At 35.5% G+C, this 13,508-nt stretch overlaps 1 protein-coding gene and 1 long non-coding RNA gene across 6 annotated transcripts; one reads left to right on the top strand and one right to left on the bottom strand.

Annotated features, from left to right (window-relative positions):
- Positions 1–389: 389 nt before the first annotated feature.
- On the bottom strand, positions 390–2,235 carry LOC149106923 (uncharacterized). Its single transcript, XM_089297401.1, has 3 exons — positions 2,021–2,235; positions 687–740; positions 390–529 (listed from the first exon to the last, which is right to left on the bottom strand). The coding sequence occupies exons 1-3, from the start codon at positions 2,139–2,141 to the stop codon at positions 390–392; spliced, it is 315 nt and encodes a 104-aa protein (XP_089153527.1). The 5' UTR covers positions 2,142–2,235.
- A 4,353-nt stretch (positions 2,236–6,588) lies between these two features.
- LOC149106922 (uncharacterized) lies at positions 6,589–12,773 on the top strand. Of its 5 annotated transcripts, none has more exons than XR_016209831.1 (5): positions 6,589–7,158; positions 9,222–9,795; positions 11,616–11,743; positions 12,184–12,403; positions 12,717–12,773. It is a non-coding gene; the product is annotated as an uncharacterized LOC149106922 (long non-coding RNA). The 5 variants fall into 5 exon arrangements; XR_016209828.1 differs by lacking the exon at positions 12,717–12,773 and having other exon boundaries at positions 6,993–7,158; positions 9,222–9,309; positions 9,698–9,795; positions 12,184–12,363; XR_016209829.1 differs by lacking the exon at positions 12,717–12,773 and having other exon boundaries at positions 9,698–9,795; positions 12,184–12,363.
- Positions 12,774–13,508: the final 735 nt, after the last annotated feature.

Below are 13,508 nucleotides of genomic sequence, written 5' to 3'. Positions count from 1 at the left end.
GACAGTAAATTATGTTACCATTAGTGTTACTCTTAAAATTTACCTACAAATTACAGAAAGTTGAAATTTGGTGTTGTTAAACATTATTGCCTGTTAGGAACTTAGGAAATAGTACAGCAGTTCTAGTTTTGATGTCATTTTTAGTCACCTTAAGCACAAAAAACCGTGTAAATTACGTACTGTTACAGTAACATAATTTACGGGACAAAACCAATTAATCACGTGTTAGTAAATAAAATTCTGCGACATGTGTTGCCTAAAGAAAAGAAAAAATAGTTTTATACCCAAAAAACTACCAACTGTTCCCGTTAGTTGAGAATGAGTGCTCAGATCAAGAGCATTAGTATGGCCGTATAAAGTGTGGTTTCTTTTCCATTTAGTCATAGTGCTTACAGCAATTTAGCAATATTGGGGATGTCCAAAGCAGGCAGTGAAGAAAGCTTCAAACTGGAGCAGTTGACTCTGTGAAACAAATCTTCGCCATCTTCAACTTTGACAGATCTGCATTCTTTGGCCTCACCCTTCAATTCTATGAATTCAAATGAAAACTGCAATGATTTATTTATTACATAGGCATCAGTTATTTTAAGTGCTTAGGAAATTATTACTCGTAGTGTGAGCTTTCTGTTGTATGGTCGTTAAAATATATCATTGTTTTCCTTCACACAAAAAAATCATGAACTTACCCGACCACTTAGACATTTCCTGATCTATTCCTTCAATAAAACTCTGGTTAAGTTCTGAGAAAAACACCGTGTAAAAGAAACAATTAAACAACTTTTGTTTGTAGACAAACGCTAGCTAATTAAATTGAGTGTCTTAATCGATATGCTGGCCATGTTGATATGATAGTACTGCTAAAATAGTTCGTTCATTTATTCATTCATCCATCCATTCCTTCCTTCCTTCCTCCAGTCGATAGATTCTTTTTTAAATTTTTACTGCAGTCAGCGAATGAGTTACTTGTGTCAGAAATGCAAAACAAATCTGGGGTCACCGACTTTGTTTGCGAGATAAAGCGTGTGGAAAACTGCCCTGATTTTGAAAAATTGGCGCACGTAATTAACCATGGTCTACAGGGGTTTATAGTTAAAAATAACGAAGGTGAGTCAACGGAGGCAAACGATCTTAGTCATGTTTTATAGCAGTTGGTCTGTTGCGTAAATAACTCCGAATGGATCCAATGTTTTCCCAAAGCTTAAGCCTTCAAGAGGTATTTGAAACTGCCGCACAGATAAACGAAGAGCTAAAAAGAACGGAATTCGATGGTGCATTTTGCAAAAAAATCAAATTTCTAATCGATAGATTTTCTCCATTTTTTTCGCTAAGCGTATAAAATCGGTAGAGAAAATGATTCATCAAAAAAAAAAGAAAAATAGATAGGGGTCACCGAACGTCCGAGACCGTTAAATCGAGGAAAAGCTGTGGCAATGGCCACCTGCCCTTCATTGTTTATCATTGCGTGCTCATGCATGACGCGGAGTTGTGAATTTGCGTGCGCAGTAAGGATGCGCAGAAACAATTAGCGGCAACGTCCTTAATTTCTCCATTTATTCATTTAATCATTCATTCATTCATTCGTTTGTTCGTTCATTCATTCATTCATTCACTTCTGAATTTTTCCATTTATTCATTCATTCATCCATTTACTTCTTAATTTCTCCATTTATTTATTCATTCATTCATTTATTCACTTCTTAATTTCGCCATTTATTTAGTCAGTCATTCATTTTTTTTTGCTGGCCTCGAGCGCAATTACATGTTCTATAAAGTTCTTCCTATTCTGACTTATTCTTGTTTTCGAATTTCAGACGCGCTCTTGCTGAAATTGTGTCAACATTTCGATACAATTGCGCTTTCAGAACTAAATATGAGCGGAGGTAACTCCACGGAATGCATTTCTGAATAATCCTTTTACAGAATAGTGCCACAACTCGGTCCTCTAAATAACTATCCCACTTCTACCTCCTAAAATCCTGCGTATTCAATGCTCGATCACTTACCTACTGAAACTACTTACCAACAGCTTTGTAGGAAACTCGAAAACCCGGGTACGAAACAGAAGCATCCGTTTCAAAATATATCTGCAGGTGTCGGCCACTAGAGTACAAAGTTTTCTCTGTTCTCTGATGACCACACATTCGCACGATGACCTTGCTGGACGGGAAATGGCCATCGCAGATTTGAACAAAATCATACTTGCAGATGACGGAGGAGTGCAGATGAAATGAGATAAAATGGAGTTTTACTTGCTTTCCACTTGGCACTGTTATGTTCCAAAGCCTTCTTATGTAATTGGGATAAGATAATGGGAAGTTCGGGGTTGTTATTGTTCCGTTGTTACCACTGATGTCATATGAAACTGTTATACGAGTTCCTGTTATGGAAATAAGAAAAACAAACGAAAAGTTTTCTTTATTTAACTTCGCCTAACTAAAAAACTTAACTTTATACCTAAAACATTTTCTTTTAGGTATAAAAATGTATAAATGTATAAAATGTTTCGGGTTTTAAATAAAAGCTTTGCCAACGACGCGAGGTTGAATATCACATTTTTCTTTGATATATTTACATCAAGATTTGACGTGATTTATCAAAAATAGAGTTGCTCATCAAGCATGGCAATCTCGATAAAGATTCTTATTCTTATTCTTATTCTTATTCTTATTCTTATTCTTATTCTTATTCTTATTCTTATTCTTATTCTTATTCTTATTCTTATTCTTATTCTTATTCTTATTCTTATTCTTATTCTTATTCTTATTCTTATTCTTATTCTTATTCTTATTCTTATTCTTATTCTTATTCTTATTCTTATTCTTATTCTTATTCTTATTCTTATTCTTATTCTTATTCTTATTCTTATTCTTATTCTTATTCTTATTCTTATTCTTATTCTTATTCTTATTCTTATTCTTATTCTTATTCTTATTCTTATTCTTATTCTTATTCTTATTCTTATTCTTATTCTTATTCTTATTCTTATTCTTATTCTTATTCTTATTCTTATTCTTATTCTTATTCTTATTCTTATTCTTATTCTTATTCTTATTCTTATTCTTATTCTTATTCTTATTCTTATTCTTATTCTTATTCTTATTCTTATTCTTATTCTTATTCTTATTCTTATTCTTATTCTTATTCTTATTCTTATTCTTATTCTTATTCTTATTCTTATTCTTATTCTTATTCTTATTCTTATTCTTATTCTTATTCTTATTCTTATTCTTATTCTTATTCTTATTCTTATTCTTATTCTTATTCTTATTCTTATTCTTATTCTTATTCTTATTCTTATTCTTATTCTTATTCTTATTCTTATGGAGAAAGTAAATCATCTCTTTTAGCCATTTTCGTGTTTGAAAATATGAGAAAGTGCTCACCAAGACATAGATCAAAATTCAACAGCATAACGCACAAGTAGAGCGGTACAAAGCTGGATGACATGTTTTAGATTATTCAGTCCTCTCCGCTGACGTTGTTTTTCTCCCCGCCTTTAGAAATAAGAAAAATAGAAAAGAAGAACATGATAAGCTTTGTATAACAATTCCATTTCCTTAAATGTGGATCTACAAGGATAGTTATAATTTGGAGACAATGCTATGCTATTCTCCATGTCTATGATATTACAAGTGACAGTTTTAACCCATTCAGCCCTAAACGAAACATAATTTCTTCTTCTCAACAGGTGTACGCAAGTGCTTTTTTTCTCCATTTTCTTCGTACTTTACATACTGAGTTACTGTTTTTCTAAAGAAATTTGCTTTTGTTTGGTGAAGACATAAACTATAGACACTACGATATTTCACCTTGTCCTCTATGTTAAATGCATCTATTGATGATGCTGTGATACTCCCGCTCCATTCAGTCTTGTACAGGTGTCAACGCGAGGTAAATTACAAAATACAGTAGAGCATTTCCCAGACTCGAGAAGTAGAGCCATGAGCCGAAACCCTTCTACCTGGATTGACATCACACTCCATTTGGCTCGTCATGGAAATACAAAATTGAAAGATTAAAGATCGTGGAGCGGGCAGTAATGGAAGCGATATGCATTCTAGGTCTAGTTAGGATCCTGCTGCTTTGCCTAAAGAAGATTTATTTCCAACAAATTTTCAATAGGTGAAATAATAAGTGCATTCCTCTTTTGCCCAGTGCAGACTTCCTTTCGTTTTCTTTTTGTGGATGCTCTCTTCAGTGCTAGCACTCTGAGCTCCTTTTCATTCACGAATGATGAAAAATCTGAGAGTGAACTCTCTAAACATGAATGGCTTGGTACTCTCATTCAAACCTACCTGTTGGTCCGCGTCAAGATGCCTCTTTCTTTCTTACAGGTATCTCGAGGTTTCAAGCTAGCTTGCTCTTTTGTTACTCTCCTTAGGATGTGAAAAGCTTAATACAAATGATTTGTCAAGGTTGAACTATTTTTATGTTCACGGCACGATATAAGCCGGTAATCTTTGAAATTAGCTGGCAAACAGGTGCAAATATGTTAACAACTTTGTTTACTTTAAAGTTTGAGTTTTTCTCGTATAGTAAAACACAGATTTCCCAGCAACTTTTTCACCAAAACTGACAAAACTCGAAGTGAAAAATCCAAGTTTATATTGCCGAGTAAATAATAGGAATGTTCCTGTTCTTTTTTCCAGTTAGAAGTGCTCCTTGTTAATAGCCTTGGAGAAACAGAAAAAAACTTTAAACATAAAGCGTAATATTCCGTCCATTCAGTATTCAACTGTTTATAATTGACACAACATGAAAACATTGGCGGGTTACACATATACATATATAACGAGGTTAGCAGTTTAATCAAAACCTGATAAGAACCTTTACATCAACACTTGCATTAATTCCAATTATTCTTTTTTACTGTCTGCGTAGTATATTGTGCGCGTTTTCAATTTTAATTTTTGTCCTATTTTTTTCCGTTTCATCGGTGACTATCCTAGCCCAAGAGTTAATTTGAATTAATTTGGCGCATATTTCGTTTACACTGTCAAACGGTTAGCACTCGGCTAGAAACAGAGTAAGAAATTTAAGATTTCACATCTTGTAGCTCTCAAAGAGCTCTGACGGCAAAACATCGAATCACAAAGGGCTAAGCACTTTTTATATTTCGTATCAAGCTAGCTAGTCAGTTTAGGAATACATTGTATGTTCCATTATATTTCGTCTTATTTCTCCCTTGCGCTCCCGACATGGTATTCAACTTTACGCAAGCGAGTATTTTGTATATGCTTAATTCTGAAGGACGTAATTGAACTGTAATTATGTTGAAACGGCAAGAGCCTTTCGCCGACTCATTATATTAATTAAGTAGATGACAAACTAGAAAACATGAATTTTGAAAATCACATGAATTTCGAATATCACAAGCAAGTGATTATTTGCTTCGTCAAATCAAACCTGTTATGTCCTGCACTGAAAAAAAAAAAAAAGTTCAAACATACTGATAATTTAATTCTAAAAGAAAACTCTGCACCGAAAAAAATTACTTAGACAATGAGAGGTTGAGATCAAGCAATGGCTTACGGTGCTATTTGTGCTTATGTTAATCAGCGTGTGAAGCGACACCCTTTCTGGCAAATTTCTCATCGCCCAGTAATTGAGCATTCGTGGCTGGTGATAATGATTCCAGCTTGGCGCCTGGATATGTCGTGGTCGCTTAATCGCCTTCCCTAGCAATCTGAGTGATATACTGTCTGAGCTTTTCTACGTAAACTGGAAAGAACTGTTGTCCAAGATAGAATAAAACATCAAAAATAATTCCTTGTTGATATTAATATAGATCAATGCTATGTACATTTTTCTTTCACTCATGGACACCTAAGAAAATAAAGTCGCTTAAAAACAAAGATTCGATAGTCCAGGTGTTATTTTGCCTAATGGAGGACTTGATCTTAATAACCCTTAGAAAATGGAGGAAAAAATACATTATTCCTGAAACAATCAATCATCATTTTTCCAAATATTAATACAATTTGTAATTTCCATGGACATAATTGCATAACATGCTTTATTTTAATTTTTGCCAACGAAAAAAAGCAATTCCCTTGCGTGGATTTTCTGATTTGTTTATTTGACCGCAGACGTTTAAGGTAAAACACTATCTGCTAGACATCAAGAGTATTAAATCACCGGCCATATATAAAATACTTGAACACAAGACGACTTTAATTTTGAAGCTTTCAAAAATTTACCATTTATATTGCGTACAAACAAAGACAAAGCATTTAGCTGTATAGATCTGACAGCCATCACAGCAGTGTAAAACAATATTAGCGGAGCTCCGGCGGAGCCCCATACCCATATAGGGGAGAAAAGGAAACCCATGAATTGATTTTCTCATGGTTATCATGGCTAGCGGTATTGCTCGTGGGCGCGTACGCACGACGGCGACGACGACGACGACGACGACGACGACGACGACGACGACGACGACGACGACGACGACGACGACGACGACGACGACGACGACGACGACGGAGTTGCGCAAGATGGCGGCCATACTCCAGCTAATAGGTTGACAGAGACATGCACCCTCAGTTGGTAGCGGGTGAATGCCATTTTTCTTGGCAGGATTTTAAAAGAAACACGATAGCGGAGGTTGATTTAATATTTTTAAGACAGGGTTGCGCTGAAGCAAAAGACAGAAAGCAAGAATTAACAGGCAAAGAAGTAGCGAAGAATATCGCGAAAAAGACTGAGCGGGCCAGCGCTGGGGAAGGAGGCGAAACAGTACTGAACAATGCCGTGAATTATAGCTAGTCAAGGGCTAGAGAAAGGAGGTGAAATAATACCGAACAATGCCGTGAACCAAAGCTAACGAGGGCTATAGAAAGGAGGCGAAAGTACCCGACAAATTGATTCAGAAGACTGCCGAACTCCCCATGGCCAAGTTCAAAATTCGCGCGAACGTGATGCTGTGCAGCCGTGCAAGAAAATTCAAAAGTCACCTGATTTGGTCAGGTGAGGAACATTAGAGAAATCAAACGTACCCGAGTGTTTTAGAGAAATTGCGAAACACTAAACGTAGCGGAAAGAAGTGGTTGATTCGTTGATCTATCGAAAATATAACTTCAGTTTAGTCTTCACAACTTTTGCTGCAAGTTTCTGCCTGGAAGATTTACACTGGCCGAACTGAATTGCCAACTTGCGGTAAGTGACTTTTGTTGTTGCGTTTGGTATGAAAATTAACAAGTTTCCTCGGCGATATAAGCTTATTTTCAATTGGAATCCATTAAAAGTCTTCCTTATTTGAAGCCATGCTGTAAGAGATTTTAAAAATTGCATCGTTTTAATTTCGCTCGTCTCTAAACAATAACACGTGGGTCGCTTTGGAGGTTGCTGTAAGTTGTAAACAAATTATGTTTTCTATCGATTTTCGTCGTCAATTTAAGCTTATAACCTCACATCTAAAAATAAGCTTAACCAAAATCGTACTTGTAAACACGGCCGGGCGAGTTTTGAAGTTTTCTCTGATTTAGTTAGCACTGCCGCTTCGTAGACTGCTAAAATTTGTTCTTCTGTTGTTGAAAACTGAACCAAGAAAGGTCTACAAACCATTTTAAGCCGAAGCGAACAGGATTTGCTAAATTTACCTTTGTTCCTATGTGAATATTTGCATATTGTGATTACAAAGTATGGAGATTTCCTCGTTTTGTTAATTCAATTTATTCGGTTTGGCGAAATGCTTTTGTGAATTCCGAGGTTAAATTGGTTGAAGACTGCTAAAGCTACTGCCAATGAAATGACTGCATAGCTAAATTAAGCCGTCGGCAAAAATACAGACTCTCAGTAATATTCAAATTTAAGCGTGAATAATTTTGCAACTTTAACACCGCAAGCTTAAACGAATTTTCTTTACCCTCTCTTTTATTCGGTCACCGTTCATTGAAAAGGGATTTGCTGTTGATACTCGAGCTCAGATGTAGACGATTATGCATGGCAATCCTGTCTGCAAATGAAGCTCTGCTTTGATTTTGATTGGCTATTTCATGTTATTTGTGCCATTGCTTTTGGTTGGGGGTACATGGACCGTATTTTGTTAATAAGAGGTTATTCCCCAATGTGGTATTTACACTTAATATGGAAATGTTCCAAAAAAGTGAGATAGTACTAATTGACTCGGTAAATTGAACAGTGTAATAGAAGTTCTTGCCCTGACCATTTCTCAGTAATAAGAAGAACTTTTACATACATATATACACAATTTAGTTGGAGAGAGTGCTCTCCTATCTCCACTCTCTCTCTCTCTTTACTCTCTTCTTCACACTAATTTTTTATTTACTAACTTATTAAATGAATGTCACTGACTGTTTTCTTTGTTGTGCATGCATACTTTTTTGCTGGTCGAAGAAAGTTTCAGTTTCTTCCTGGCTGTACAGTTTCCTTTCTCCTGTCCTGTACCAATTTGTTTGTGATATAACTTCGTGAATTCTCTATTCTCCTTAAATTTTATCTCATCAGGTTGATAGAATGCACTCTCAGAGTGTTCCATCATTGTCTTCAGTTGCTACAATTTTCCGGAAAAAAGCAATAGTTTTCTTAATTTCCTTTTACTTTGTGTTAGGACTTTTTAGCCTGCCTGTAATTGGCCTATGGACATTACGGGAGAATAATTTTCAAGTAAAGAATTACATTCGTTTTAGTGTTGAGTATTTTAAATTGTTATGAATTAGGCATTTCTTTTTATTTTTTATATTTTTTATTTTAGTCCCACGCAATGTTTTATGGTTTTACCGAGGTATACCATGTAAATGTAAATAATGCACTGGAATTGGCAAATCAGAGTGTGCATTATATCGGCTTTAAACACAAACCACATATTATAAATGACTCATGTAAATGATATTTTTATTACAGAGAACTGGACAGGGCAAGAACTTCTCCTTCTTTTGTGAATTTATATATTAATTCCTCTCAGTGCTGTCAAAATGTCTCAGGAACCTTCATTTCTGATAATCTATTATTTTCCACCATACCTACAGCACAGAAGCTCACCAAATCCTAACTGATAACTAACATGTGTGTATCTCTAGCCTTTGCTGTGTGCTACATGTATATTCTGTTATCCTGCCTTAACTGTTAGGAAAAATTTTGGCAGAGCTGTTTCAACAGTTTCACTTAAATTGATTTCCAGTAACAGCGCTACATGTAGCAGTGTTATTGAGTGTGAACTTTATGGGGGATTTTAAATTTTTATTTTTTTATGATTACAGACGACAACAAAATATACATGTGTATAGTACATAACCTGATGTTGGTGTTGGTTACAAACTGTAGTTCATAATAGTCATCCTATTACAGGTAAGGGGGAAAAGTTCAGAGAGTTTAGAACATTTCTTCCCCCAGCACACCTTCTGTCTATAGGTGCAATAATTGAGAGGTTATATATATGTACGAAGAGTAATGTAAAGTTACTGTATAAACTTAGCATTAAAATCTGACATTTGAATGCCTCCTTTGCTAAAATTAGTCATGATTTAATTGTTATCACTCCCTGTGAATTCATAGAGATTCCAGAGGCAATTATAACCTAATGTGGAAGTCCTGTCTTCAAGTGAGGGAAAATGACACAAAAGAGTTACAATGAAAGTAAAGAGAATTGTGAATGTTGATATGGTGTACATTATACATCTTGTAAAGGCATTTGGTGAGTGCCAAAGGCATAACATTTCATGTATTGCTTTTTCAGGACAAATTATATAACAGTGACGTTTTAAAAGGTGTGATCAGAAAAATAATGAGTACATTGTCCAGGCAGCATCAGTTTATGGACAGCATATGCAGACGGTAAGAGGAACTGTAAGCACTACCATGTAAGTTAGTTTTATGCTTATGACTTCTTGTTCTTAAATTTTGTGTCATTTCATCACAAGAATAGGTAACGAAAGATGCAATAGTTGTTGCAATATATTTTTGAAGGAAAACTTATAAGTCTGCCTATGCTGGATAACAGCCATGTGTAAACTGAATGTGAAGCAAACAATATGTTAAATATGGGGCAACCCTAAAACCCAGAAACCGGAATCCGGAATCTGGAACCAAAAACCGGAATCCAGAAACTGGAAACCGGAATCCGCAAATCAAAGAAAATAAGTTCTTCAAGTACGCGAAAATTGTTTTGCTTAGCTTTTCGACTGTAAAAAGTAAGCTGCCAAGTAAAAAGGACCTCAAACTTAACCTTTTTTGAAACAAAAATTCCCCGTCTGTTGAAATTGTGCAACCGTTATTTTTAGTGAGGGCTATGATTATGAGAATCTCAGTAAAGTGCATCTTAATTTTATTCCAAGCACCTTGAGAGTGTCTAAAATAAGCTTGCTGGTAATTGCCATTTTGTTTAATAAGTGATCTTCAATTTACCGGAAGTATAAATTTATCCTTTATGTCTAGTACATACTGAACAAGATAGAAAATGTCATAGAGAACAGGATATCCATCAGTGGCAGCCCCCTGTACATTGACGGTCACGCCCCCCAATTTCGAAGTCCAAGGGCTAACCCGTCTGGTCTAAATATGAAATTTGATTTTTCCAACAGATACGAGACCAATTCCAGATTAACACAATTTCCACACATACTGTGACAAATCAGCATTTCATGTTCTTGGCGGCCATCATATTAAAACAATTTGTAGAAATGTTGCACACTTACTTCCGTCTGCTTCTCACTTGCTGACAGATCAGACCACATGCTGTTCAGAGATGCTAAAAGACTGCCAGAAACTCACTGCAATAGCCTATAATAGCTTGTTGTTAATGTGCTGCTCACCAGTCTTCTCAGAGCAATTTGATCTAGACAAGAACCGGGCTCTCACCAGGGTCAGCTTGAACAAAAGATGGGTAACTTAGCCTATGAGCAGGCTCTCGTGTTTGGGCTGGGGGTGTGATTGGCAAAGCCGCATGAAGGCTCTTGGTGACATGCCAATGCAGAAAAACACTAGACACCTATTTAGCCTGCTCAGACAATAGAGACAGATACTAGAGCCTGCTTGCAGGCTATGAGTAACTCTATCCACCCAAAAAATCAGTAACCCTGACTGGATAGTGATGTACCGAATGAATAGCTTTATGCAGCTTTTGAACAACGGGGCCAGATATATAGCTAAGGGTTGTTCAGAACTAGTCAATAATTTTTTAGCAATTACAGTCTGTGGCTGAAGTAAAGCCAAGAAAATAAATAACAACAAAATGATTTTTGCTCATATTTATTTATTAGACATCGCTGAAGTGAATTATTTCTATCATCATTCATAATATCTGGATTCCAGATTCTGGTTTTTGGTTCCGGATTCTGGATTCCAGCTTCTGGATTCCGGATTTCGGTTTCCAAATTCAGTGTTTTAGGGTTGCCCCAGATGATGTATGTGCATATGTTAATCTTGAATAATCTGAAATTTCAGAGAGTTTAAAAATATCATATCATATCTGTGATGGTTCTGAGGTGGAGGGCTGTTACATGTACATGCAAATGTCTCATGCACGATTTTTCACTCATTATGATTCAGGTGCAAATAGTTTCTGTATCTGTTGATGTGCAACAATCTACACCAATATTTCAACCTAATAATGTACAGTGTATATTAATTAACCAAATTATGCTGTTTGTTTTTAGTTGGCCAGTGCTACTACATAGTAATGTGATGTTGAAGTGCACAAATTTACAAACATGCCCAGTGTCAACTTGTCAAATACATGTATATGAACTGGCCAGACAGTGTAGATTACAAAATTCTCTGAAAGGTAAGATGTTTCTTAAACATTATTTTGTAATTAATGATTTCTCAGACATTGTTTTCTTCAAGAAAAGATTCATACCCCACATGGAGGTTTTTTCTCTATTAGAGCTCTTGATTCCTGATACGTTAATTTGGAATTTCTAAAGACTGGCCGTGAATGGGTGTTGGGTGTGAATATCTTCTGGAACTGCACATTCATTCATTGAGTAGGCAAGAACATCAGTATTTATCCTGACAAACTCTGATTTTCTTCTGGAAGCTGAACTCATATACAGTTGTACAGTTATATGTACAACCAAACAGCCTGGATGACCCTGTGATTGGGACTGTGCACATTGTTGTAACCCTCAATGTTCCAGTTGCTTGTTTGAAGCAAATTGCATTTGCTCTCGAAAGCAAGTGGCGAAGTTCATAACAGTTATGTAAGTTTGCTTTGTATCTCAGGGCAGAGCCTGCCACAGTGAAAGTTGGAGTACCAACCCCTAGCATTTGATTCACTACTAACACTCAGTAAACAGCTAACAATGAAGTACACTGTATATCAAAGAAAGGAATTACATGCCTGTTCCTGTCAGTCAATATATGAACAGGTTACAGATGGGGAGCCTGTATTAAAACATCAAAGATTTTCAAAGCAACCATGGCCTGGTGAGATATTTCTGAGGTAATATAAATTTAAGGTCCTTATGATTGCTTATAGGCATTGATTTTTATTGTAAACAATATCTTACTGAGTGTATTTTTCTTGTGTGCTAATTGTTGGAGAACACAGAGGTCACTGTTATGACAGAGATAATAATTTGTGAAAAGTTCTATAAACAAATGCATCTGGGAACAAATTAATTTATCATGGATGCAGCTTCTGAGAGATCCCCAATATTAATGGAACATACACTGTTCATACAGTACATGTAAAAGAGTTTAGTAATTCATTACTTATGATTGTAATGCTTTGTTTGGTTTCTCTGTATTTACAGACAACTTGATGGGATTATAAATTCTACACCAAGTTCATAGAATAAACTGACTTGGAGGTTCAGTTCTGCAACCCATCCTCTGTGTAGTAATATCATAGCTGCAACATTGTGACAGATACACTGCATTACATTATTAAGAAACACATATTAACTAATTATTTTTAAGTGCCTGTTAATTTAATCAGTTTTTCTTAGAGATAATTTACTCATGGTTTATTTAAATAATTGGCTTTTTGGCTTTAAAATGATATTTATTGAGCTTTTAAATCAATTTTGTGATAATCTGCATTGGACATGGCATAAATTGATATTTTGCCAACACGAAATGGAGAACTGGGTCTTAAGCAAAGTTGCAGGATTAGCATTTTTGTAGAAAGAAAGGGTTGAGAAATTTGTGACATTCTACAGACAGCCTTGCCATTCGCAATGTCCGATAAGGTTAATTTGTTCCATTCTGTTGTAGAAATAGTGTTCTCTAATTTATAAATTATTTCAATCTGTTGTTTAAACGATTGCCTTATAACCCCATGCCTGGCTTTGGTGCATGTAGGATATTGATGTATTTTTTATCCATTTTGCTGTAAATTATCTTAATTGATGTGTCAATCAAAACATATCTTGGATATGCTGGGCTCTTCTGACAAATGTACCTATGCCTCATAACCTTTGAGTGCATTTGGTTGTGTAGTGCAGACAAAATACATGTACATAATATAACTTCCTCTTAGCTCACTGATAACTCTTGGTATAATTTAATCATAGCAAAATTAATCAATGGAACCCAATCGCAGC

Source organism: Orbicella faveolata, unplaced genomic scaffold, assembly GCF_042242905.1.
Source record: "Orbicella faveolata isolate gen_17 unplaced genomic scaffold, um_ofav_v1 contig_3, whole genome shotgun sequence".
In the NCBI taxonomy this organism is placed as follows: domain Eukaryota; kingdom Metazoa; phylum Cnidaria; class Anthozoa; order Scleractinia; family Merulinidae; genus Orbicella; species Orbicella faveolata.
Note: the sequence above shows the minus strand (reverse complement) of the source record. Positions and strands in the feature narration are given on the sequence as shown.